This window comes from Neopelma chrysocephalum, unplaced genomic scaffold (genome assembly GCF_003984885.1).
Source record: "Neopelma chrysocephalum unplaced genomic scaffold, ASM398488v2 Primary Assembly neopelma1_86, whole genome shotgun sequence".
NCBI lineage: Eukaryota > Metazoa > Chordata > Aves > Passeriformes > Pipridae > Neopelma > Neopelma chrysocephalum.
In genome coordinates this window covers 4,610,289-4,636,246 of record NW_020897748.1, presented here as the reverse complement: position 1 = coordinate 4,636,246, position 25,958 = coordinate 4,610,289, and the positions used below count along the sequence as shown (strand labels likewise).

Sequence of the window (25,958 nt, the reverse complement as noted above, 5' to 3'; positions counted from 1 at the left end):
TGCCGGTGTTGCCGTCGGTGCCGGTGTTGCCGTCGGTGCCGGTGTTGCCGTCGGTGCCCGCCTCTCCCCGCCTCCCTCAGGATCCCACCGGCGCACTACCCGTCCGCCTCCGCCCGCAGGGGTTTATGGGAAGTGTAGTCCTCGGAGCTGCGTGGGTGGGCATGATGCGCATGTGCCGTACGGGGCGCAAGCAGCCGCGTGTGCTGGTGGAGGTCGCGCCGCGAGCGAGCGCTGGGTCTGTGGCGGTGCCTGTGCCCGCTCCGCCCGTGGCTGCACCGCCCGCCAGCCCCTGCCGCCTCCCCCCGCTACCCAGAGGCTCGGCAGCCCCCGCCGGAGATGTCTGGGGCGCGGGAGAAGAAGCGGGCCAAGAAGATGAGGAACCAGCCGGCCAGCGTGACGCTTCCCGCAGAGCCGGGGCCCTTCGCCGGCGGCGGGAGCAGAGCCTGCCCGCCCCCAGGTACGGCCGGCCGGGTGTCCCCCTCCCCTCAGCCCCCGATGTGCCCTCCGTGGGAGTACCCAAGGCTTCGTCCCCTGCTATAGACTCCTTTAGTCCTGGTGCTGCCATGAATGCCGTTAGCACAGAATTCTTGTTAATATGGGAGAATCGTGGAGTCTCCATCTCCAGAGTAATTCCAAATCCACCTGGACGCGTTCCTATGTATCCTGCTCTAGGTGATCCTGCCTTGACGGAGGGGGGAGTTTGGACCGGATGATCTCCAGAGGTCCTTTCCGACCCTGACAACTCTGGGAATATGCGCTTCTCTGTATCATCCATTCGATTACACAACAAATCCCTGTGGTTCCTAGTCTTAAAATGAATTTGGATGTTATATTTCATCCAGCGGCCCCCCTCTTTTTCTGTCAGACCTCGGAGCTGCAGGAGAGGCTGTTTTAGCCTTCTGGCGCTGTGATAAACGCACTGATTTTCCCTCAGATCAGGATGCCCGACCAGTTTGCCTCTTGGGGCTTGTGGCTCCTGTATCTATGGAAGGGTATTGGCAGGAGGCAGCTGGACGTGTCCCTAAAATGGCAGTGTCGCTGGGTCATTGCTGGAGCATTTTGTACACAGGTAACCTTTGCAGCTGAAGACCAGCTTGTATGCCACATGCTTTTTTTGTCTGTCTTTTGACCTGCATCCTGTATGCTTCAATTGGACCTCAGTTTCCACCCCACACCCTCCAATTTAGGTATATTGTTACCGAAAAACACCACATATGAAAGGGCTTGTTACTGTGAGGCCTTCAAAAGATGACAAATTGCGTCTTTGTGGTTGAACAAAAAAATACTAAAGTGTCACAGTGTATTTAGGTGACTGAAGAGTTCCTAAGCTGACAGAATGACATAGCAAATTATGCTCAGTCTGAAGATTTTGGAATATCATTACAGCAGTACTGCCAGATTAAACACATTTTTCTAACTTTATTTGTAGCAGGGAACTTCTAACATTACGTGGTTATGCTTTTTTGTTCTACTAAATAGAGCGGATTTTCATCCATGTAACATTCTTCTGTGGTGTTAGTATCTCAGTTTTACAGGGCTATTTTGTAGAAACGAGAAAGAAAAATTCTAAATAGGAGTTATAAAACTATGGATATCCATAGAAGCTGAAATAATTTAAATTTTATTTAGATGTTAAGTCATTCACTGCTTTTTGAAACACTCTTCTATCTTCTGATTAAAATTTTTAGTTCCTCCATTGAGAGGGTGTGTTTGTGATATGAGTTAATTTTGGACTATAAAGCTACGCAGATTTGCTGACTGAGGCAGCTTCCATCCCTCTTTCCCAACTATTTCCTTCTCACCTTCACCTCGGTGCCTGGACAGTGCTGCTCTCAGCCACAGGGAAAACCCAGGTTCTATATAAAAGCTGATTTCTGTTTTCTACACCAAATTACTTTTTTAGCTGTACTACTGCAGTTCTGCATGATGTGTGGTTGCAGCAGGCTGTAACAGCATTACTACTGAACATAAAACTTCAGCTTCTTGCTTATTTGAAATGGAAAAAGAAGGTTCTTTGCCGTTTTTAGTTCACATAAATCGATGCTGCTGGAGGTGAATCTGCTCCTGCCTGTTCTTCATGCCAATGGTAGCATTTTTGGGATGAAAGGACAGGCTCGTCTCACCCCATTTCTCTGCGCATGCAGATTGATTTTTCACTAGAGAAGTCCCTGAACTGTATGGTCCCATGTTCTCTCAAGCACTCATCTTGATGAAGTGGGTGGGGTGGTGGGAATGGCTGTCTGGGCCCTTTTTAATTGGGTTTCCAGATTGAACAGCCTGAGAACCATATCTCAAGGTATACTAGAAATCCTAACCAAGACTTAACTGAATATGAAATAATCTAAAGTAATATATAATGTTAGTTAGGGTAAATATACACTAATCATTGAATATGGACTTCATGGCCCTCTTCAACTTTAAGTACTGCCAAGTGCTCTTATTATAAAGTGCCCTACAAGAATACGTTTGCTTATAGGAAAAAAAGGGGGAAGAGGAAAAAATAACTGCTGGTTTGATACTAAATCCTGACTAGACAATAATAAAAATCACTACTGATGTTGCATGGACTGATTTCAGTCAGGCTCTTGGAGGCAAAGTCTGGATTGGGTACCATTTTCAGAATGTGCAAAAGTTACTTAATCTACTGTAGGCTTGCTGCAGGACAGTGTAAAATTCTTATTTACTCCTATAAGAAAGAACTTAATTCTTCTGATTTCTTATGGCTTTTTCAGTTACATTTCTTTAACCTCTTTTCATCTCTAAACCTTCCAGGAGATGTTCGTTCTGAGCAGCAGCATCAGCAGCAGAAATTTTCAAATCAGTCAGCTGGGCCTTCTTACAGGAAAGACCAATATTTTTCAAAAGGGCAAAGTAGAGGAGAGAGAGCCAGAGGAAGAGGAGGATGGCAAGGAGGATGCCAGAGTGTTTCTGAGGAAATGCCAAAATACATAACGGGTTTGTATATATGAAAAGGTCATAATTTTATGTCCAGGACAATTTTGCTGGTGATTAAGTTTGCTGTCTGTCTTTGTTTTTGTGCAAGAGCAAAAACTAGAACTGATGCTATGTTCTTCTGTTTTTCCTGATTTTCTCCAAAACACAGAAGTAGTTGTGAACTGGAATGAATGACCAGCTGTTGTTCAATGGGTCCTTTCGGACTTCTGAGTTGAAAAGTTGCACCTGCTTGTAGTGAGGGATATGCATTTTGGTTTCTGTTTGCCAGCAAAATGAGTACCGACAGTCATCTGCTTTTAATGTAGCCAGTGAAACTGATTTTACCCATGATGTAAGTTAAAGACAGCTTTTTGTCTAACAGAACGTTTATTTAGGAGAGCAGATTAGGTTTGCAAAATGTGACAGTGCTCTGATAGTGGATAGACCTCCATAAGCATAAAACAAGACCAAGTTCTAGATTTTTATTTGATCATTTTAAAGCAGTCTGTAATGTGATTACTGCTTCCTTTTTTTCTCCACGCTGAAGTTCTTTTCATGTCTCTGAATACCATCTGAAAAGATTGCTATTTTAATTTAACAAAGAACTGTTTAATGCAAATAGGACTTGTTGGTTATACCACGGCTTTCAGATTCATTCACGTATAAATATTTGCTTGAACGTATCTGTAAGCTTCAGGATATCTAAAGAATTGAAATTTCCTCATTAATAGTGTGCAGTACTTACTTTTATGTCAAGTATTGAACTGATATACTAGGAGTAATTCCATAATTTATGTACAGTATCCTTCTCTTTATTTTTTGGTATTTGTCATGCTCTGATGCAGTCCTTTTCTGATGCAGTGTCTACCTTTGCTCAAGCTCGTGCTGCTGAAATCAATGCCATGTTGAAAGCAGTTTCGCAGAAGTCTTCAAACTCTCTAGTTTTCCAGACTCTACCCAGGCACATGCGAAGGCGAGCGATGAGTCACAATATTAAACGCCTACCCAGGCGGCTCCAAGAGATGGCCAGGAAAGAGGTATAAGTGCATTTTAGAGCATTTGATATACTGGACATAGCTAATGCACAGTGTTCAGCTGTACATTCATTAATATTAAGACCTGAAATTATCTGCAAAACTTCCCTGGGTACCCTAAAGTTTGAGTGACATTTGGATACAAAATGCAGGAACACCTCAGTTTTAGATGTTTGCTCAAGTAGGTCTCATTAACCACTTGGCTTTGCGATTGCTGGACATCTTGAAAAGTTATTAGAGTAGTGTTAAAAGGGTCCACTGCAGGAGGGTTTGTTCAGGTCGTGCACTGGTCTCAGGTGGTCCAAGAGTCCTCAGTAAGACCTGTCTGCCTTGCACCACTACAGTTTTAGGATGTGGCCCTGCTGGCTCAAACCAGCATGGCTGATGGACAGTTCACGTGTTATAGCTCTAATGTGGGAGGTACACTGGGGTTATTGGCAGGCTGCATGCAGCTTAAGACTTACTTATTGACTATTCCTAGTAGCTTATGAAACTCATTTTGTGTCAGTATTTCAGCATTTAGTCAGAATATGCCTATGGAGTTACTTGCTCCTTACCCCCTGTGGCTTTCATGTGTGTTTAAAGAAAAAATTAAAAAATTGTTTCAGCAGAATTTTATTGGAAATTATCTTTCTGATGTTTGGCATTGATCACTTTATCATCTCTAGAGACTCCTTAAAGTGATTGAGTTTGCTTGGTAAATTTTCTGTGTATTAAGGTTGACTGATAAATGTATTTATTGCATTCTTTTTTTCCCTTGCATTGTCTTTCGTAAGTTCTTTGAGACCTTACTGCCTCCATCCTCAGTTCCTGAAGATAATTGCTAGTGGTTCAGAAATTGCTTTGGGTACTTCCCTGCTACACACCAACTACATGTTTCTTAGGGTGTGTTTTATTGGATCTTCATAACCCATAACTCTTATTTTACTATCTTGGTTAGCATTCTTTTTGCTTTGTCAGTCATGACAAGAGATGCAGTTTGGCCTGTTTTGTGAGAACTGAAGGAAGAAGGTGTGGGCTATTTTGCATAGTTAGTTATTTGCTCTGTCCTTGTTAGATCTAGATTTCTTTAGTGTCTATGTTCTTTTGTGTCCTGCTTTTTTAACTCCTTTCATGTGACAGCTTGTCTGACTTCTGTGTACATGCTCACACTCTCACATCCTTGTCTCCACTCCATGTATGACTCCTGGATATTTGACATTATTTAACTGGCCCTGGTACAGCTGTATTTCTTCTTCTGTATTTTCTGTCTTCAGGTCTTTTGGTGTAGTTTGTGAGTTTGCACAGTCTCTTTTGTTTCATGCTTTCCTACAGCTTGTCATATCTCCATTATTTGCTATTGTAAAGGCTCTGTCTATTACTTTGCGGTGTTTGAGGTCTGCATCTTCAAAGTTACCTGTTTCAATTCTGCTGCATTTTCTTCATTTGTCTAAGATCCTTTATCATGACCATTTTCATCTAAACTTTTACCTGGACCATCTCTTATCTCTTCAGAAAGCTTAAATATGTATATTTTTCACCTACAATACTACATCCCTTTTTCTCTAATTGCCTTTCTAAGCCAGTCCCCTACCATTGATCCAGTGGCTTGTATTGCCTCCTCTGAGGTGGAATGGTGGGTCTGATGGGAAGATATTTTCTTTTTTTTTTCAATTTTCATGGGTTACTTCAGTGTTTTCTGTGTTCTTGGCACCAATCTTCTAGGATTCTCTTTCCTTTGCTATTCTTATAACCAGTGGTCTGTTGTCAACTGTTTCTTGGTGAGCTTACAAAGGATATCCTAAGAATCTTTTTGTATCTTATAGTCCCTATTTCTTTCTACCACTTCTCTTCACAAAAAGACAAATCAAATGTTGATTGAGTCAAACCTTCCTCTCCAGCCATGCATTCACCCATAATAATTCAGACCTTGACTGGGTCTGGTTATTAAAAATTTGGTCAAGATATCACCACAGTCCTCTTTTGCCTGCTTTTATGTATTGTAGAACCCTTAGGGTCCTACCTGACAATCTGGGAGTCTGTACTGCTTCTATAGGAGCTCAAATCTCCAGGTGTTTTTAATGTCACATGGATTTGTTCATGTGAATATACTGATGTGTGGCAAAAACTCAGACAGGAAGTAGCAGATCTTACTGTTCACTGTTAAGTTTCTGAATGTGTGGGGATTTTGTTTTGTGTATGGATTTCACCCAAACGTTGATGCACCTCTATGGATGTCACTCGTGTAGAATGTTTTGAAGTGTTAGTTACCCTCAAGAATTATCCAACATCAGAATAAAGTATAACTTAATGTTAGCGCTTCCTGTATCATTATATTTCAGCCTTTTTCTTTTCAGAAGTTTGTTCTCGAGATTTACTTCCATATCCTCTCTTTTAAAAAACAGGCAGAGAAAGCTGTACATCAGAAAAAAGAACAGTCAAAGACTAAATGCCGCAAAGCCAGAAGGCGCCACATAAATTTGGTAGCAGAGTTTAATCGTAGGCAAAGAAAGAATATTTGGCTGGAAACGCATATTTGGCATGCAAAGAGATTTCACATGGTAAAGAAATGGGGATACTGTTTAGGAAACAGCCCTACAGAGAAGAGCTACAGGGCTTGTTACCGAGCCATGACAAAACACTGCCTTCTTCAGGTACCGTGTTTTACATCTATTTTCTTTGTTATTTTGCCAAGGCGAAGTAATCAACTCTTCAGTTATAATGAATATTTCTGTCTCTTTGAAGTATTGTTGTGTCAGCTGTTAAAAAAACTGCTAAGTATGAAATAAAAGGTTTTATAATTGTAATTAAAGGTGGCGAGTATCAGAGAGAACAAGATGAATCTTTAGAAGACTCTTATGGTAACTATGACTGAAATACTACATTTTCAGTCTTCTCAAGAGCCAAGAGATTAAGTGAAACCCTGTATCATCTTCCTAAGCAGGATGCTATTGAAAAGAGACACTTTGTTCCATGTTCTTTTTGGTCTGTTGGTTTGAGAGGAGGTTGGCCCTCAAATGAGAAATACCTGTCAGCCCTCCTATAACTAACAATTTTGGGTTAGAAAAGAAAAGTCATTTTTCCTTCCTCTTTGACAAATTTTAGAGAATGAAAACTTAATACTTCAGTGTAAATTGTGAAGCCCTGTCTGGTCCTTTCTTACCAGGCTCACTTTCAAGAGTTATTCTTACTTTACCACTATCCTGTTGTTTCAGGACTTATCGTATTATTGTTGCCTGGAATTGACTGGTAAAGAGGATGAACTTCTGAAGCAACTTGGTCGAATATGTAGCATTGACACAGGTAAAATTTATGTAGTTCAAAAGAAAGATTCTGAATAGACTAAAGGATGATCCAGCATTTTCCTTTTTTAATAATGTACCAGTCTCAGTAACAATGTTGGTACTGAATTGTGATTTTGGGTGGAAAACATAATTAAAATGTGTCATACTAGGACTAGACATTCTTATTTTCTTATTAAGTTGCTTATTAATAAGCTAATTATGGTACAGCATTAGCAACCCAGCAGCCAGACTGAATTTCAATTTTATTTTGTTTATTAAACAAGAGATTATTTTGTTTTTCAGTAAGTGTCATCTCTTTTAGGATTAACATTTCAAGAGGCTTGTTGTCTGTCTGGAAGATTCGAGGGTTCCCTGAATCTCTACCGAGCAGATCGCTATCCTGAGGAGATGCTTGGTCCTGTTACATTTATTTGGAGACCCAGGGATGGGTCTGAACACAGACAGTTGTGGATATGGGTGCATCCAGCTCTAAAGCAGGTGGGTTTTTTTATATAGTTGAACTCTTATCTTTTTATGCATTTTATGCATATTAGTGCTGAAGATGTCATCTGAAAAGTATGGAAGAGTTGGATATAATACATGACTTTAGGAATTAAATGTTGGAAAGCTGTTTTTGCTGCAACAATATTCATGTTCTGCAGCTTGTTTTTATAAAGGTGGTACAGAAGGTGGATGCTGCTGACGCATTTACTGTTTGAGCTTGTTAAAAGTTTTGTAGTGTCACTTGCTTCGGGATACATGTGCAGTATGATGTTGCTTGATTCACATCCTTTCCATTGGCACCCCCAACAGGCTAAGTTTAATATCATCACGGGTAATCATAATCTGATACTTAGCTATCAGCTTTAAAAAAAAAATTAAAAAGTAAAATGTGCACCAGCAATTTTTCTTATGTTAATTTGTGACAACAAATTCTTAGTAACATTCAATATTACTTTCAGCTTTTGTTAGTGAGCCTTTAAATTCAGCAGAATTAAGTTTATTCCTTTAAATCCAAATAGGAAAATTAAATAATATAGTGTAATTTTTTTGAAGTGTGCTTAAGTTTTGCAGGGCAGTGCATATCATCCTAATACAAACTTTGTTTTTCTTAAGGACATACTGAGGGAGTTAAAAGCAATTTTTCAGTGTTCAGAGCCTGAAGAAATCTGTATTACTGAGCCTGTTACAACATCAATTCAAGAGGAAAAACAAATGGAGGTTGTTATGAGCCCTGGCAAGAAAAGAAAGAAGGAAGATAAAGAAGGAGAAAAAGTTGTGCCAGTTAAAAAAATAATTGGTGACGGCACTAGAGATCCATTTCAGTCCTACTCTTGGATCTCACAGACTACTGGTATTGCAATCAGGTTTGTTCATAGTAGAGTCAGAAACTGTGGCCTATAACTACATAACATAGCTGGTTTAATAGTGTACTGGGGAAGAAAAATGTATGTTGTACATTCACTTGAAATTTTTCTCTTTCAGTGACAGAAGCATGGAGATTCTCAGATACCGGCTGATTGGCCCGTTATCACATTCGGTCCTTACAGAGACCCTGAAAGCTGCTTCTGTCCAAACAGTAAGGAAATTGGCAGTTTGGATGTTAGTGTAATTTCGGTAATATTCCTAGCATATGTAAGCCTGTTTTGGCTAGAAATAACCATAAATTATCTAGCCTTACTTATTATAAAGGCTAACCTGTGTATTACTCTTGTTATCTTCTCTGTATTTGGTCTCTTGATCAGGAAGAACTCGTATCTGGATTTTAAGTGGCAGTAGGAAGAAAATAAAAATAATGGTGCTGTTGAGCAGGCTGTGTAGTTTCTGCTGTAGTGATGTATTCTGCTGAGAGGTCCAGAATAATTTGTGTTCTATTTGACAAACCCTAGATCGTTTTCTCAAGCAATGAGGTAGAGCACTAGAACGAAAGGGCAGACTTTAGTGTTTTCAATCAAATATTCAGTTCCTCCAGGATGTGGGGGTTTTGTGTGCCTCTTGGCACATAGTATCACTGTGGTTTTAATGTTGGTTTGTTTTTTTTTTTGTCTCTTGCAGCAAAGCATGATGGGGGCCATGACATTTCTGGCTTTCTGTAAGAAATAATGACAGAATTAGGAAGTATTGTGCATTGCTTTTTTTATTTTTGGAACATGGGCTAAATTGAACAGCTTATTAGGGATTACTGTAAAGTATAGGACTACATTGAATCATAAAAAAATTATTTTGGTTTAAAACATGAAGGGAGAGAAAGTGACTATAGTGGTTGTGGCAAACTGAGAGTGAATTCACACTGATAGAAAGTAATAAATAACCATTTGAGTTTAATTAGATGTGTTGTTTTCCAGGAGATGGCAGACTCAGAGTCAGAACTGAATAACTGGTGGGTAGAAAACTGCAAGGACTCTGAAAAAGTATCTCTTCATCAATGTCAAAGTGCTATCTTTGAGCTACTAGAAGGTATTTGGGCATGTGGGTGCTATGGGAGGAAGGGGAGACTCTTAAAATCTAGTGGTCAGAATTGGCATGTTAATGAGTTGACTTCAGTGTGGACATGCTTATTTTTTGCATGATCCAGAGGGTGATGCCTTTGAGAATGTGCTTAGGTAATTACCATGGCATGGCAAAGAATTGAGAAATGTTACATCAGAGTTTTTAAGGGAATTTAAATCATCTGTGTAGTCCAAACTCTTAATAGATAAACTGAATCTTGTTTGTTTTCTTTGTAAACTTAGATTTGAGATTGCTGATGGGATACACAGTCTGATGTATGCTCTTACTCTCTCCCTTCATACACTCAAATTAAGACAATAAGTTGTACAACACGTCCCCAGATAAAACAGTAGTCTTCTACCCAAAGTGCAAGTATTATACCTTGCTTTATAAATGTTTGCGTCTGATTAACAGTTGTATATTTGGCTGAATTTTAAAGTATCATAAAGTTAACAACATCTCCTCACTTTCTAGCACTGAAGCAGGTAAGGAACTGGCTTTGGTAGATCTCACACTATACTCAAGCTATCTATCCAATGTGAGGCAGTTAAGCAGAGATGAGGTAAATCTTTTACAAAACATTTCTAAATTTCCTTTCTCTGGAAGACAAGTATAAAACAAAGGTTGTTGGTTCTTTGATATGTGCCAAATGCAAAGGATGAATTGAGTCTGTGAGCATGACCTCACTTCTATGCTTAAAATTAAATGCAAACCAAGTCTTGCCTTGCTGTTGTTGACTTCCTTCGTCTTGGACATTTAACAAGCATTGGTGAGTTTTCAAAGCATTAAATAGAGTACTCTGGATTGCTCTACTGGCTTAGGTGGTGTCACATCCCTGCAGGGAAAAATGCATAAAATACTAGTGCAGAAAAAGATCACAACTTAATTGGTGCTTTCATGGCATTGTTCATCTGTGTGTTTTTAAAGGGATGAGTTCGCCATCAGAAATGCCACCAGGTACAATACTTGGCCTGACTGTTGGAGATCCTCGAATCAATTTGCCAAAAAAGAAGACAAAAGCCATGCCTGACTTTGAAAAATACCAAGGTAAAATGCCTGGCTTATATTATGCTTCTTGTGGGACTGACAAAGGGAGGAGTTTCAGTTTCTCTCTACACTTCTTTTCATTTACTGTCATCTTCTATGGATTGTCTCTTGCTGTTTTCCTTTAGCTTTTGATTTTCAGAATGTTTCCTTCCCCTTTCCACAGCCCCTGGCTGAACAGAAACAGCTTGAAAGTTGCATAGGTTTTAGAACAGCAGTTGTGAGGGAGGGACATGCACCAAAGCTGGTCTTGTGCTCAGTGGAAGCCTCTGTCTGACCATACAGATGATCCAGGTTCGAATCCTGGCAAGGCCAACCAGGTGCTAAAAGCTGCTTAGTAAGTTTTTGTTTGCTGTTTAGTCTTCCTGATGCTGTCTATCTCTCCAAGAAGATATCTGCTATTTCTGGTTTATAGTCCTACAGTGATGAAAGTTCCAGTTTCATTGGGAAAAAATAATAACGTTGCAGGATTAGTATTTCAGATGGCCAGGATGTGGTTATGCTAAAAAATGAAAGATGCAAGCATGACTTCTGAAATTTTCATTTCAGTGCTGACTTACACAGGATTTCAGTGCAAAATTCAAATTCAGCTGGATGTGAACGGTCTTGAAAAATGTACAAGAGTATATACAGTGGGGTTTGTGCACAGTGCTGTGTAGGCATTCTCAGTTAGGTTGAGTGGACACAGGTTGCCTGACCTAATATACAAAACATCCTTGCCAGCTAGCAAGCAGTAGCACATAGGATAAGTTGAAAGTTCCAGAGACTTAAAAATACTTAATTTCCTTGGTGATGTGTCTAGTGAAAGACACTAGAATAATGTAGTCTTACCTTTCACTTAAGTCAGGTTGAACACCTACTTCAGTTACTATCTTTTAGCTCTCTGCACAATTCTGTTATTTTCATTTTCTTACATCCTCCAGTTCTACACCCTAGAACAGCCTTTCTGTTAATTAGTTCTGCTCAGCTAAGTTTCTCATCATTAGTGTTCCTGTTGGAAATGCTGCACCATACATGACCTCCACTTTGGTTCCTTCCTGTTGAAAAGTAAGGTAAGCAATGTAGCACTTGTTTAAGGATACTGGTTTGAGCTGATAGAGGAGTTAGCAACTGCAAAATGTAATTTGGCTCCCTTCATTCTGCTTGCCATGTCTGAAGATGTGTTCAAGGAGGCAAGATCAAGATAAGGCATCTAGGTATTGGAAATGTCTAAAAGTAGTTTCTCTCTCACTGCCAGAGCTGTTTGTCCCTCAGGAAGGATGATCATGGTAAAGAGGTAATGATGTAAGACAGGGAGTCAAGAGGACCTTTGTGTTTTTCCTGTGGCTAGCTAGAAATGTCCATCTTCAAGATCTTTCTACCTGGGGTTATCCTTTACTTACAAAAAATCTTCCAAACCACAAGTACTCAGAAATCTTGGTGTTGCTTTCTGGTTTCTTTATGAGTCTTTTTTTGTGTTTCATCATGAAATTAAAGCTGCTTCTGTCCTCTCTGACTTTTATTCAGGAGAGGGAGAAGGTCCTTGTTCAGCTAGCAAGGGAAGGTAAACTGCCTAATACCTTCCAATGTGGATTCTGCTAAATGACTTAGTGTTACACATCACTAAAAAAGTTGAGGAGGCAGAAAAATGAAAGAAGACAGACAATACAGCTGTCTTCCAGTAGAAAATCAAAGGGATGTCATGGTAAGGGAGTAGAAGAGGAGAGGACAGCCCTCCTACGTTCTTGTAATTAGGGAGAGAACAGGAGGAACTGATGGTTTAGCAGGGAAAGTGGCAGCTGCTTTCTACATTTCCCACCTAAGTTTGACTTCCTCATGCTGCGTGGGAAGAATCATTCACAAGATCCTGCATACGTATTACCTGTGCAGTGGGGGAATCCTCTGGCGTGGTAGTTCACATCTCAAGACTGGGGTCTAACTCCCACTTTCCTGTTTCGCTCAGAGTATTCTTCCATGTTAGTTGGAAAGAGAGGCTATTGTTACTCTCTAAAGACTTTTGTTCTTAACCTAATTTTGTAGTTGACTTTGTGTCAGCTACTACCTGTGATTTATTTCTGCCTTAATGAGCCTCCTTGTTAAAGTAGTTAAAAGCAGAGAATTTACATTTTTTTTAAATCCTTCTAGAAAATTAATCTGAGTTAAATATTTAACTCAGATACTTAGATAATTTTCTAATCAGGTGAAAACATTCAAGTGCATTTGGTTCTTGTTGTTTTTGAAAGAAAAAGTAAAATTGCATATGTATTAATAAAAGGAAACCTAGACATAATTGTGCAGAATCCATTTTATGTCTAATCTGTTCTCTGTGCAATCATTACACTTTCTTGCCGCAATTCACTGTTTCAGGACCCATTTTAAGGTCTTTCTGAATTCAGGCTAGTTTATAATCTCTTCAGAGCATGGGATCTTGTTGCCTATTTCACTGCCTTTATACATCAGTTAGAATAATAGAATCATTTAGGTTGGAAAAGACCTCTAAGATCAAGTCTGGCCATTAACCCAGCATTGCTAAGTCTATCACTTTGATTTATTCTTTTTTCCTGTAAGCCTCCTTGGTTGCCTGGCAGGTTTGAAGAAGTTAAAATCAGTTAAATATATGAAGGAGAACCTATTGCAAGCCACTCAGTGCAAAAGAATCACCTCTAACTGAAGAAGTTTGTAAGCCACAAGAACTGGCAGAGTGAGGAAATGCAACAAGATGTACTGATTCAAGATGTACTCTTCCCTAGGCCCCTATTATTGGCCACACTTGGAATCAGATGAGTGAAATATCCAGCCAGAATTTCATCAAAAGCAATGTATTCCTAAAGATTATTCTAGTTTGACTTAGCATTTTCACTAGTATTTTTCCAATCAGTTCTATCCCCTCATTCTACTGGTTCTTTTGCCAGGAGTAACCCGGGAATGGAGACTGTCCTCCTCTTCACTTTTTTTTGAAGGGCAATTTGTTCAACCAGAAAAGGAAGGAATTTAATCATGGCACATAGATACATCACTACAGCAATAGTATTATCAACATTTCCACAGTAACACCCACCCAGAAAAAAGTTAGACTTCTCCAAGATCTGTAATTCCATTTCAGTGGTATTAGTTTTCCCCTTCTGTAAGAAAAAAAATATCTTTTTATGAGCCTTAGAACTATATAAACTTTCTGAGCCTTGGTTGTGTTGTAGCCTTACTCAGATGTGCTAGTATTTTCAACTGATCTCAATTTAAAAAATATTAATAGTCATTCATTTGCCTTAATGACATCATGTTGGTTGAGCACTAAAAAGGAATCATTTCTGTATTCCACACTTTTTTCCCATTTTAATTCCCAGACACTCAAATGCTATTAGGATTGGTATTAGTAAGATTGAAATGCCACTGCTTATAGTAGCAGATTCTGTATGCACTTTAGCCTTTCTTTTTCTTCAGGGTCATATAAAAGCTAACTGATTTTCTTAGACAATCTTTACTAATTTGCATTTGTTTGTCAAATGAGTGAATAGTTTAGGTAAGTTACAGCCATCATTCTTGCTTGTGAATTGTCATACATGCACTCTGTGAAATTGATACACATCTGTCCATATTGCTTTTTTTTCCGAAATGCTGTTCTAAGGTATGCCTGAGTAGTTTTTCCCTGTGAGTGACATGCTAACAAATCAAATGTAATTTCAGTCTTTCCCAGTTACTTGCGCTCTTGAATGCATATGCATGTGTGAAAGCTGTGTGTTATGGACACGTGCTGATGGGATTTAATCAAAAAACTGTCCTCATTTCTTCAGGCTGGAGGATAAATCATTTTTCACTGCCTTCTCAGCAGCTTTATGCCTTCTGGAAGTCAAGGCTCCCCGTAAGCAATCAGTTCTCACATGACTGCACATTAGTGCTGTTCTTTTCTCCAGTTTAAAGTATACTTCTGACATTTTGATATGTATTTACTGTCTTCTGTGGGAGAAAGCAAATTCCACAGCCTTAAAAACCAGTCAGCATGGAGTATGGTGAAGCTTTTAAATGATACATATAGATGCATGAATGAGATGCATAGAAGGAAAATACACCATGAAAGATATATGAGCTGAAGTTCCTTCTGCAGACACAGAGCCTGGGTCCTTGCCTGTAAACACATCTCTTGCAGAAGTTTAGGTATCTGTCCTCAGTTGTCCTGATACATACACCCCTATGTACACAGGACTCTGAAACTGCTTATTTTTGGCCTTTTTTTTTTTTTTGCAAAAGGGAGGAAAGAGAATTTTCAACTCTTAGGCCTGTCTTCTAAGACTGTTCAGATAATCAGCTGTGCAAATCAGATCAACAGCTTGAAATGGAACAAAACCTCCCTCTATCTGTTTGTGTTTTCTAAGCACCAACCATTGACACCAGCAGAAGCAGCCTGTCACTGAGCTTTCTGTGCTTAGTAATGCAACTTCTTGTTTCCTATACTAGCCCTAACATCTTCCACTATCATCAGCAACTTATTCATCAGTAGGGTTATTTCCCCAGCAATCTTAAAATGTGGACTGAAGAAAACGGGAGAGAGGTAAGAAGTAAGAACTGGTGTGAGAGTTTAGGATTATGATTTGAATTACAGTATGCTTAGTAGAAAGAATAAATTCTCCAAGGTAGTGGGGATCAAAGAGAAAGAATGTACCAAGTTAGAGAAGAGTATTTTAAGGTAGTGAGGAAGATATTGGATGCATGGTGGTGATGGAAAGAGACTGACTTAAAAGGGCTTTCTGTAGTGGGAAAAAATATTCATGCCATTATAGTATACAGGAATTGTAAAGAACTCCAAGAATATGACAAGGATAGACTGCCTGAACTGTGGTAATAAGAAAAATGTTAAAAAAAAGCACAAAAAGTTACAGTGTATAATTTACAGTGAAGGAACTAGAACATGTTTAAATGATTTAACATAAAGAGATTTTGGTGTTCGCAAATGCTTTCTGTACAGTAGAAAAGGTTCATTCCTTACCTTATGTTTGCTTGTAAGTATGTGCCCTAAGTCACATAAGAGTCAGAAAGGAATTCCCCACCACCACTACCTATAGTTTTGTTGCTGTCTTTTCTCCTTCCTTTGGGGCATTGATATTTGCTGTACCTTCAGATAAAATGTGCTTTGTCTCTAGAAGTGTTGAGCTCTCTTAGGTTCTTAATCAGGTTCCTGTCCTTGATTTTTGGTCTGAGAAGGAATTCTTCTGGCTTAATTGGCAAGAATTTCTTTTTAGTTGTATTGTTCTTAATTTGAAGGAATGTCACCCTAATTTGATAACTTCTTTAGCATTTCTTACATAAATCTAACTCATTAGCAAGAATGCATAGCAAGTATCAACTTGATAACACCATGAAACTGTCACGAATGGTGCCATAGGTAATATTTTTTGCAAAGGATTTTGCAAATTTTAGTAATGGGGACATCTTAAAGAGTATGGATTTTAAATGAACAGTTATTGCAGTTATGTTTGACAGTACCTATTGTATTGTTATTACCACTGAATAGTCCCTATCTTCTGTGCTTCAATGTCAACATTACCTGGAAAAATTAGTGGAACCATTTTTAAAAAACTTAAGTAATTTTAAAAAACAAAACAAACTCTGACATGTTCTGTTCCTTTAATGTGTAAGACCTTGTAGATGACAAAATGAGGAGCAGTCACTCTAAGTTTTAATCACAGAACTATTAATAAGTTCATTGAATTATTTATGGATAAAAATTATTTTACTTAAAATATGGATCAGCATACATTACATACTGTACACTGAAGGCTTTTAATCCACAGATCACTAAAGGTAGGTATACACTTTCTTTGCTTTGCTTAGATTGCAAAACAGAAGAGATAGGGTATTTAATACTTCAAGTTTTAAAGCTAGAAGTGTTATTTATCTTCAGTAATGTACACAACTGTTGATTTGTGCAGACATAAGGAAGAATAGTCCCTTCCTTGAAGTGCAGAGTCTGAAAAGATCCAGAATGGAAAACTAGTGCTAAATAAGTAGTTGCATGCTAGTCATTTCCATACAAATATTTCCTGTATGTACATTTCTTAAAGGTAATACTCACTTTTCTTACAAGTCTACTTAGGCAGACTTATTTCAGGATTTGTAATGTTACTCTTCCTGATTTTCAGCAAACCTGTTGAATTTCACACTCTGCCTGAAAGGTCACATTCCAGAACGTTAAAGTTGGCATGTAAAGATCTAATTTAGATTGCCAAAGGTGATGTCATTTGTAATAAGAAATGCTGGTAAAAAAATGCCAGGTTAGTTCTTCTAACAGTTTGTTTCATATTTGGTATTTGGAAAAACATGATAGGAGTCTACTCCAGCAGCAGTGATGCTTGTTAAGCTTTTAATAGTCTTTCCTTGGTTGTCTGCCCATTGTACTTATGATAGTGGAGTGATTTTGGAAATTTGATATTTAAACCACAAAAATTGTTTGAATTTTGTTTAAAGGTTCTCTTCTTTTCTAGATAAAGTTAGGCAGCTGTACCTGAAGGGTGTACCTGTAGACTGTGCTCACAGCTTTATCTGGGACCAGGACATCTGTAAGAACGTCACTGAAAATAAAATCTCAGAGCAGGTAACTAAGTAGGTGGATTGCCACAGAGACAATGGCTAATGGTCCATAGAGTCCCTAGAAAGAGGCTCTTGAGACTTGTATAAATCCAAGATCGATCAGTGGTTTCCTAATGTCGTAGTATGCAGTTGCTGACTTGAAGTGATTTTTTGTAGCCTTTGTATAATGTTCTTACACAACCATTATTCACGACTCAATTAAAAGAAAGCTTTATTGCATTGTCTACAGGACTAAATAGTTGTAGGTTTATTTATCAGAAGAGTTTGGAATTAGATTTTCCTACATCACCTTGACTCAAGTGCAGCAGATAAGAGAGATAAGTGGCAGAGAGAGGTTCTGGCCTTTCACTCGTAGCCAGGATTATTCTCCTGATAAAAGAACCGTGGAAGTTGGAAGGAAATAAATCCTCTGGTTCTGAACTGCAGCACACTATGCTGTGGGCATTCTGGGCAATAACTCATGATTTGTAGAGAACTTTAAATTTGCTATTGCAGGTTTGAAATCTATCTTGACATTTTCATTCACAACGGAGGAGCAGCCCAGAGAGTTTGTGGGTGAATTGCACTTTATGTGGTGGTTAAGTCACAACAGGTGATAAACTTTCAGCACCATTGTAATCAGAAAGAGTAAACACTTGCATGGCAGAAAGATCTTTATAAATATTCTCTCAAAATTAGTTTTGTGCTCTTTCAAACTGGCTGGCATAGTGTTAAAAAAGGAGAGTTCTTGGAAAATATTGCACTAGCACATGACAGTTATCAGCACAATCTTTTTGTAGATGACAGTGTTTTTCATGCTATCATGAAATTTAATGTTTACCTTATAAAACAGAGGGAGTCTGATGGTCTGTTTTTTTATAAATGTATTCTTAATGTGGGACAATGGAATATAACAACTGGTGATTGACAAAGCCTTGGTGCCAGCATGCTTTATGTGGAACTGTTTCATGACCAAATGTTCTTCCCATCTCCTTGGATGTAGTTCAGATTTGCTCTATGTATTGACAAACTGTCTGAAAGCACCTGTTCAGTCTAGTCTTGTGCACAAATCTATAATACAACGTTGCAACGTTTTTCTTCCTTCATCTGTGTTGTACATTTTTTTGCCCTGAGTTTCAGTACCTGCTCTCCATCAAGGACTACAAAAGTAAGAAGGATGATAAGAGGGTGCTTGATACTCTTCTAAAATAATTTTTCATACCCTGATAAAATTCTGTTAAAATATATAGTATATTACTAGAATATTTTTCCTAACTGTAAGCTCAGTTCTTCTTTGTATCTTGGAAAGGTATCTGGAAGAGGGAAGAAGAATGGTTACTAACTTCTGGGAAATGTCTCCTCCTTCTCAGGATTTAAACCGTATGAGAGCTCAGTTACTGGTACCTGGATCACACCTTGATTTGGGTCCTTGTGAATCTAAGATTCCCATACTGTTGGTGCAGCAGCCAGGGAAAATGGCTGGAGAAGATCGACCAGGATGGGGGAGTGGCTGGGATATCTATCTCCCAAAGGGCTGGGGCATGGCTTTCTGGATTCCTTTTGTAAGTGACTTTGATGCCAAATTGCAAGTAAATATGACAAATAATTTGGTTTAAATTAATCGATTTTAGAGAGTATACTTCACATTGTATAACCAATTCACAATTACAGGATCAAAATCCCACTTTAAAAGAGCGCGTATGAACTGGTTTGATGACTGAATCTTCTGTTGGGTATAACTATGTTTACATAGCATCTAAAAGCAGCAAATCAGTGGAGAGTCAGGAGAGGAAGCTGAAGCTATAGCTCTCTGGTTTTGTGTTTCTGCAGGAATATGCCTCTAAAGAGAAATCATTTGGTGCCTGCTGCTAATCTATTTCCAGCTTGGCTATCTCCACCTCTGTCAACAAACTGGTTGCCTCTGATTTGGGAGAGAGCTTGAAACACAAAATTTGAGTTAAGCTTGAATACTCCTCTGATGCTGTTTGGAGCATCCTGCTTTGAATGTTTAGGTGGCAGTTTTAATATCTTTCTGCAGTTAAATTTATGCTTTTGAATGTGCAGGGGCATTAATTGCAGTGATACCTGTTGTGTGGTATAGATTGGGCAGTGACTGTTGAAGTATTACAACATTCCTGGCAATGTAAAGGATTAGAACCTGTGAAATTCTTTTCAGTTTCATTGATAGTTTTTCAGAATTAAATTTATAGAGCATTGCTAAGATTTTTGTTGAAATAGGCGTATAGAACTGTAGAAACCATACTTAAGTTTATTTTTTGAAAGCTAAAGTGTTAGACTTCCAATTTTCTAAGGCAGTACCTTCTGGAGCATTAATGTTTTGTTTCAGTTAGGAAGCCGGAATCAGTACAAACATTGCTTTTTGAGTGTTTGGTTTTTATAACAGATATATCAAGGTGTACGTGTCGGTGGCTTGCAAGAAGCGTTAAAGCATTCTGAATATCAAAGAACACCTCACACTCCAAATGATTTCCCAGACTGCCAGGCAGGAAGGCAGTTTGCCAAAGAACTGGAAACCAGTCTTCTTGAACAATTCAAACGGTAATATTAACTTAAAAATTAATTACGAGAATGACAAAAAGGAATACAGCTTAAAATATTCCCTTAATTATCTGTCATTGTGTTAATTTAAACTTGAACTTAATATTGACATCTTTCACTAATGCTTTAAATCTTGTATTATAAAAAAGAATACTAGATATATTTAACTCTGCTAAACAGGGCATATGAATTAAACGTTCCATTCCCAGAGACATGCTCAGTTATAGGACTGTAACAAGGCTGCAAAACAATAAAATAAACAAAGCTATTCCAATTTCCCTAAGCAGAAAATGAGGGAGGAGGTAAGAGAATGGAAAGGCAAAATACCAAAGTACTTACCAAGTGTTAAAGAATAAAGTGAATTAAGAAGTACATCTCAGTGTGTACTTTTAAAATGTCAGGTATTCTGAAGTTTTCCTTCATTTTCACTGCAACAAAACTCTTAACCATGAGTATGGAGTAGCTGAAAGTGTCCTCTACACCAACTGGTGTTGGTTGCCCTTCAAGCTAGGAGGGGAACGTAGGAGAAGTTCAGAGGAAAAGGTGGTGGTGTCAATCACAGCACATAGACATTTCCAGCGTGGCTGAACGGATATGGTTGTCAAACATACAGCAGTGTTTTCTAGATTGTAACTTCAAAATTCTTGTTCAATGAGATAACAAAGGGAATGCACAGTTAACTTTCTGCTCTAAATATTTGATTTTGAAAACAGAAGACATCATTAGACTAGCAGGAAAAAGTAGACAGCCTTTTGAAGTGCTAAGTACTGGGTAAAGCCCTAGGAAACAAATATTCTTACCTACTTACTTGGTTTATCCTTTAGACGTCCACCTGCAAAAAGGGCAAATTATGTCAAGCTGGGCACTCTGTCTCCTTTCATCTGTCCTTGGGGGCAGCTGACAAAGAACTGGGAAGGAAGAATGAAAGCTTCAGGAGGATTTGTACGTCCTTCTTCCCCACACCCTGAGTGCTGCACAACTGAAGGGCATAATTATTGTGACCCCAAAGCAGAAGTGGTCAGAGAAACTTCCCCTGAGACTGGTGAGGTAGAGGAGACCATGGAAATAACAAGTTCTGAAGGTGTCCTAAAGACAGAGGATGTTACAAGCACCCATGAACTTGGTGAGAGAGATGAAACTAAGACAAGTGACTTTATTGTTCTCAGGTATGTCAAAATGATACACACATGTTATTTCTTTATTGGAATTATTGAATTGAGGAAAAGAAGAGCCTAGCCTTGAATATTAAGATAAGGGAATTATTTGATCCAAATACAGTCAGATTAAATAGTTTTGCATGGATCAGAGTTTACTGTTAAGTGGAAGTCCTTTGCTTTTTCCCAGCAAACTTAGAGACTAGATGAAGTAAATTCCTGAAATAACACTCTGGAGTTTACTGTGTTCTTAGAGTTGGCGTATTCTGGCTGCTTCCAGGTGGATGGAGCTTTTAGAGGTTCATGTTTTTGATTTTAAAGCTGTTGCTGTAAAAATCGTCTTGCATTCTCTTCTGTAATACATCATCACAGGGGGTTCTTGCACTCCAAACAAAATAGAGAATCCCTGCATTCCAGTGCAACGCATGAGGGCAGCAACAGCGTTTGGAAAGTGCCTGAATGCAAGTCTTAGTGTAGTTTTGTGTAGTTACCAGAGAAGAAAACATTGGAAGTTCTGGACTTCATTAATGTCACTGAAGGTTTTAGAGTATTTGTGGTTTAACAAGTTTTGAGGGTTTTAACAAGTAATGTCACCTTCCTTCTGAAGAAGACACATGAATTCCATTCCCCCATGTTCTTTTTGTGCTAAGAGTGATCTGAAAACTCCAGGGCTTTTATTAATCATGCTCTTGCAAATATGTGGCGTGCTGGATTTCTGTTGTACTGCTTGTTAATAACTATCCATTATATTTATTTTTGAAAATTTTTAATAGGAGTGAGAAACTACTAAGGCAGTTATCAGCCTGGTGCTATCCCACTGCTGGAAAAGATCGGCGAATCCGTCTTATTTCTCGACTGGGACAGAAAGAAATGACTGAAGATGTTTTTTTGCCAATCCTGATGAGCTATCCAAGGGCTCTCGTCTGGGTCAACTTGTCACTCTTGAGAAAGGGGAACCCTGAATTACATGCCATGATTTGCATCCCAACAGAAGATGACTTGCTGCATCTAAGCAAAGACAAACTCTTCTGTGGTCCTCAAGAACCCAAACATCGTGACATATTCAAGGACAAGGTACAGAGACAAAAAGAGGAGAAGAAGAAGAAGAAGAAAAAGGGTGGCACAAAGGCTTTAGAAGGTGACCCTCTGAGCGTTCCAGATAAAGACACAACTGAAGACCATGAAGACCTCATTCTTGGTCTTTGGTCAGATGCTCTCCCAGATGTTACTTCCCACTGCTCCAGGACTGTCTTGGGTTATGTCACTCGAGGGGATTTTTCATTGGCTGCAGGGTGTGGAGAAGCTCTGGGTTTTGTTAGCTTGGCAGGGTTAATTTATATGTTATACAACCAGCCAGCAGATAAAAAAGGGCTTGTTTTGCTAAGGACTCCAGCATCTTTACAGTACAGATTTGCAAGACTTAATATTGAAGTTTAAGTATAATTAAGTATAAATGCCAAAAATACCAAAGAATGCCTGTTTTCTGCTCTGTGGCCTTTCTAATTTGTCTCAAATTTGAGATTATTCTGAGCCCCAACATCTCTAAGATTATAAAATAATTAAAAGGCTTTTTAGCATTATTCAAGAAAAAGCTAATGCATAAACAGACCTAGTATTACTTTTGACGTCTGCACTGCTAAGGATTTCTAACAGGTCATTATCACGATCTTCTTTATCTCTAAAGAAGCATATTCTTCATTTTTCTCCTCAAAGCAGTGGATGCTGTAACAATATACAGAAACCCATCATTTTCATTTTAGAAACCTTTGGTCAGATGGACTGTAGCTTCACAGTGCACTTTCACATGTAACTGCATGCAATCTGATCCAGTATATATAGCAAGTGGCTTTCCTGATTCCTCGTATCTGAATACGTGTGGCTGCAGTGCAAAGGAGCCGAGTAGAGAAACTTTGAACAGAAAGTTTAATGCTTAAATGAAATGCAAATAATATGTAGCCCAGCTATATAATTTTGAATTATAGGAACTGGAGCTTTTAAAATGGAAAGCATATCAGTTTCTCTCTCTAGTCTGAACGGTAATAAGCTTTGCAGATGCAAATTGCTGGTGGTGGGTCAGCATACATTTTCTGTTAATAATAGGGGGTATTTTTCTTCCTTATAACATGACATTATTTTTGTATGGGATGTGCTAGGATTGAAAGTTTCTTCATGTTACAGTAGGGTTCATGAATGTTGTTCGAACAGTCAAAACTTTGTAAAGTATGCTGGGGGATGAAGGGAGAAAGGTGTTTGAATTGACTGGGGCAGTGCGTGTAGGTTGTTAGGTTTTGGTGTTCTGTTGGTTTTTTTTATGATAGCCTTAAGCATTTAGCCATTCTTGAATTAAGCAGCTTGAAAAGGAATTTACAACAATACGCTGTAGTTTAGTAGCAGCATGATACAAATATATGCCAGTTGGTAAAATTACCCTGAAATTATCATGTATAAATAAAAATGTAATCTATTCTTGAGTCAGGAGTCTATTGACTAAGCTTGATTCTTAGAGAAATTAAACATGGATAAGTAACAACCTTGTCTTTCTAAGTATCAGTCTGCAAATTAATTCTCTCACAGTTCTGTTTGAAAGTCTTAGGCGAATAGATTAATGTTGGCTGGAGTTGTTGGAGGAAGGATTTAGCATGCTTTACCCTCAAAATTATTAAAATTTAGGACCGTTTTTGGATTAAATATAGCACACACATGGGGAAGGGGCGAAACCATCTCTGATCACAAGGGAAGTATTGGAAGTGGGGCTGGATTTGTTTTTTTTTAAGTCTTCAGAAGATGGATTGTAGAATGTGCACCACCCGTGGGAATTAGGGTGGCGTGTGGGACAGAGATATGGAGCCTCCAGCACAGCTTGGACCAAAGCTCCGTGAGAAATCATACCAAATGGCTCCAGCACCATGCATCTTTGATGCACCTGATAAAGCAATCACCGTCCCAGAAAGGTCCTGAGAAGCATCTGCAGGAAAGCCAGCAGATGGCCCCAGAGGAAAAAGCTTGGTGCTGGCAGGGCTAGGATTCACACGCTCCTGGCCATGTGAGTGCTGCAGCCTGTAGGTATGTGTGAATAAGGAGCCCCTTAAACGTTACAGCCTGGCTGCTCTGATCAAGTTATCTTGTGGTAATAATCCTGAATTTAATGAACCTTTTGAATTGTAAGCCCCTAGAAATATTTGTAGGATCACGTTTCCAGAGCTGTGCTTCATGGGAAGAAAGGAGGGGAGGTGATACTTATGTGGGTTTTTTTCCCTCATTGCCTTCCTCATCTTAGTAGATACATATTTTCTTACCTCACTGTAGACCTGGCTTGTATGTGAGAAAGAGGAGAAGCCCCCCCACCCAAGCTATCATTTTTTCTTTTCTGCTTGTAGATCTTTTGTTCCCTGAATCTTTCCCAGGTTTTTATTTTTTTAAAAAAAAACATCTGGAGTCTTTTTTCTTTTCCTCCTATTGGTGATTTCTGCCAGGTTTTCATTTTGACACTTCCTGTTACTTTTCTTTGATTTCCATTCTTTATTTTTGATTTATGATCCTTGCCTCTGGTGAGCCAGTGAACAGAAACTGGAATCCAAGCGCATCCTGTTCTGTGTATCTTGTAATATTGTTACACAGTTGTTTTCCTTTAAGTCAATGATTGATGCCTTAAGACTTCACTCCTTGTAAAAAGCAATGCAAACTCGATAAGTTAAAAATGCTCAAAACTCCCAGCCAAAATTTGTCAGAAAAGTACTATGACTTTATGTAGCTGCAAGGAAATTTTTATCTGTGGTTGCAATTTCCAGATTCTGAGTGTCTCAAGGGTAACTTAGTCATAAAAACCATGTCAACACCGGATAATCAAACTGTGGATAATTAAACCTGTGTTATCTGTGTATCAGCTGTACTGTATGTCTGTGCTCATCATGTTGAATCAGGTGTAGTTTACAGCACACATCTGCTCTTACTGCAGTTGCTACACGTTGGTTAACAACCCCAGAGCATCTGGACCAGCTCCTGTGGGCTGTGATACATGAGCATTTTTGGGAACCTAGGAAGCTCTCTCCTAGTGAAAGCAGTTCTCACAAGCTCTCCGGCTCCCATGCTGTCCTCCAGATAACTTTCTCAAAATGGATGCCAGCACAAATCCTTAGCTCTCATTCTGTGCTTGGCAAGAGCTTTTGGAAGCTAAAATGAAGTACAGAAGGCAATTTTGGCATTCTCTGTAGCACTGTGAAGAGCTTGAATGGTAACACACTGCTCCTGTAGCTCTTTCTTCGGCTCCCTCAGAGCAGCTGTATCAGACTCACCTGGGGCAGGGTCTTTTCCTGTCTGAACCATGACTTGCATGGTAGTTGCCTGCCATGTTGTCAGCACAGTGACTGATGGACCTACCAAGCTGAGAGTCTCCAAGATACACATTCTTTACCATTGCAAATCCAGAAAATGAGGTTGCAGAGAAGGGTGGTGATTACTCTATGGGATGAGGTGAGGTGTGACTGGGTCCAGATTGTGTGTTTGTTAAAGATGTTCAGGACACTCTATTTAGCAGGCTGTAAGTAATGGAAGAAGTTACCTGGCAGAAAGGCAGTTGGGGTTGTTGAAACAAATCTGGGAAAATAATTGACAGGGTGACAGACTGTTCAATGGAAGTAGAAGCCTCAGGGGATTGTGGAATACACAGCCAAAGAGTTGTCAAATGCAGCTCGACGGTTTTCTTTCAGTGCTCTAAATCTGGAAGAGCTAGATATGTCAAACCTGATCCATTCACATGTCCATGTGAAGTAGATGGTAGGAACAGAGCTTGCTGGAGCAAACTACAAAAGGCAGGTTTCTGAAGCACTCTAAGACTGAGAAAAGCAGAACAGCAATAGCATTGTTCTATTTTCCAAGGATATAACACACAGAAAACTTCCACTCAAAATCCCATGTTTCTAAATGCTCTTCCCAGAGGTCAGCAA

The 25,958-nt window shown here is 39.0% G+C and overlaps 2 protein-coding genes across 5 annotated transcripts in view; one reads left to right on the top strand and one right to left on the bottom strand.

Annotated features, from left to right (window-relative positions):
• RIDA (reactive intermediate imine deaminase A homolog) overlaps positions 1–97 on the bottom strand; it is a 9,559-nt gene extending 9,462 nt beyond the window's left edge. The window contains exon 1 of one of the 2 annotated variants that reach the window (XM_027692495.1): positions 30–97. The gene's annotated coding sequence lies outside the window, so the exon portion shown is untranslated. Of the gene's footprint in view, positions 1–11 lie in introns of both variants that reach the window. The other variant, XM_027692494.1, reaches the window with a different exon arrangement.
• A 163-nt stretch (positions 98–260) lies between these two features.
• POP1 (POP1 homolog, ribonuclease P/MRP subunit) overlaps positions 261–25,958 on the top strand; it is a 29,807-nt gene continuing 4,109 nt past the window's right edge. The window contains exons 1-15 of one of the 3 annotated variants that reach the window (XM_027692469.1): positions 261–457; positions 2,773–2,955; positions 3,796–3,971; positions 6,353–6,601; positions 7,163–7,250; positions 7,554–7,729; positions 8,348–8,598; positions 8,717–8,810; positions 9,577–9,688; positions 10,649–10,768; positions 17,218–17,327; positions 18,673–18,864; positions 19,707–19,861; positions 20,686–21,027; positions 21,789–22,462. In XM_027692469.1, the coding sequence (XP_027548270.1) occupies positions 337–457; positions 2,773–2,955; positions 3,796–3,971; positions 6,353–6,601; positions 7,163–7,250; positions 7,554–7,729; positions 8,348–8,598; positions 8,717–8,810; positions 9,577–9,688; positions 10,649–10,768; positions 17,218–17,327; positions 18,673–18,864; positions 19,707–19,861; positions 20,686–21,027; positions 21,789–22,452 (3,033 nt within the window). In that variant the 5' untranslated portion in view covers positions 261–336 and the 3' untranslated portion in view covers positions 22,453–22,462. Of the gene's footprint in view, positions 458–2,772; positions 2,956–3,103; positions 3,287–3,795; positions 3,972–6,352; positions 6,602–7,162; positions 7,251–7,553; positions 7,730–8,347; positions 8,599–8,716; positions 8,811–9,576; positions 9,689–10,648; positions 10,769–17,217; positions 17,328–18,672; positions 18,865–19,706; positions 19,862–20,685; positions 21,028–21,788; positions 24,899–25,958 lie in introns of those variants that run through there. The other 2 variants (XM_027692468.1, XM_027692470.1) reach the window with 2 other exon arrangements.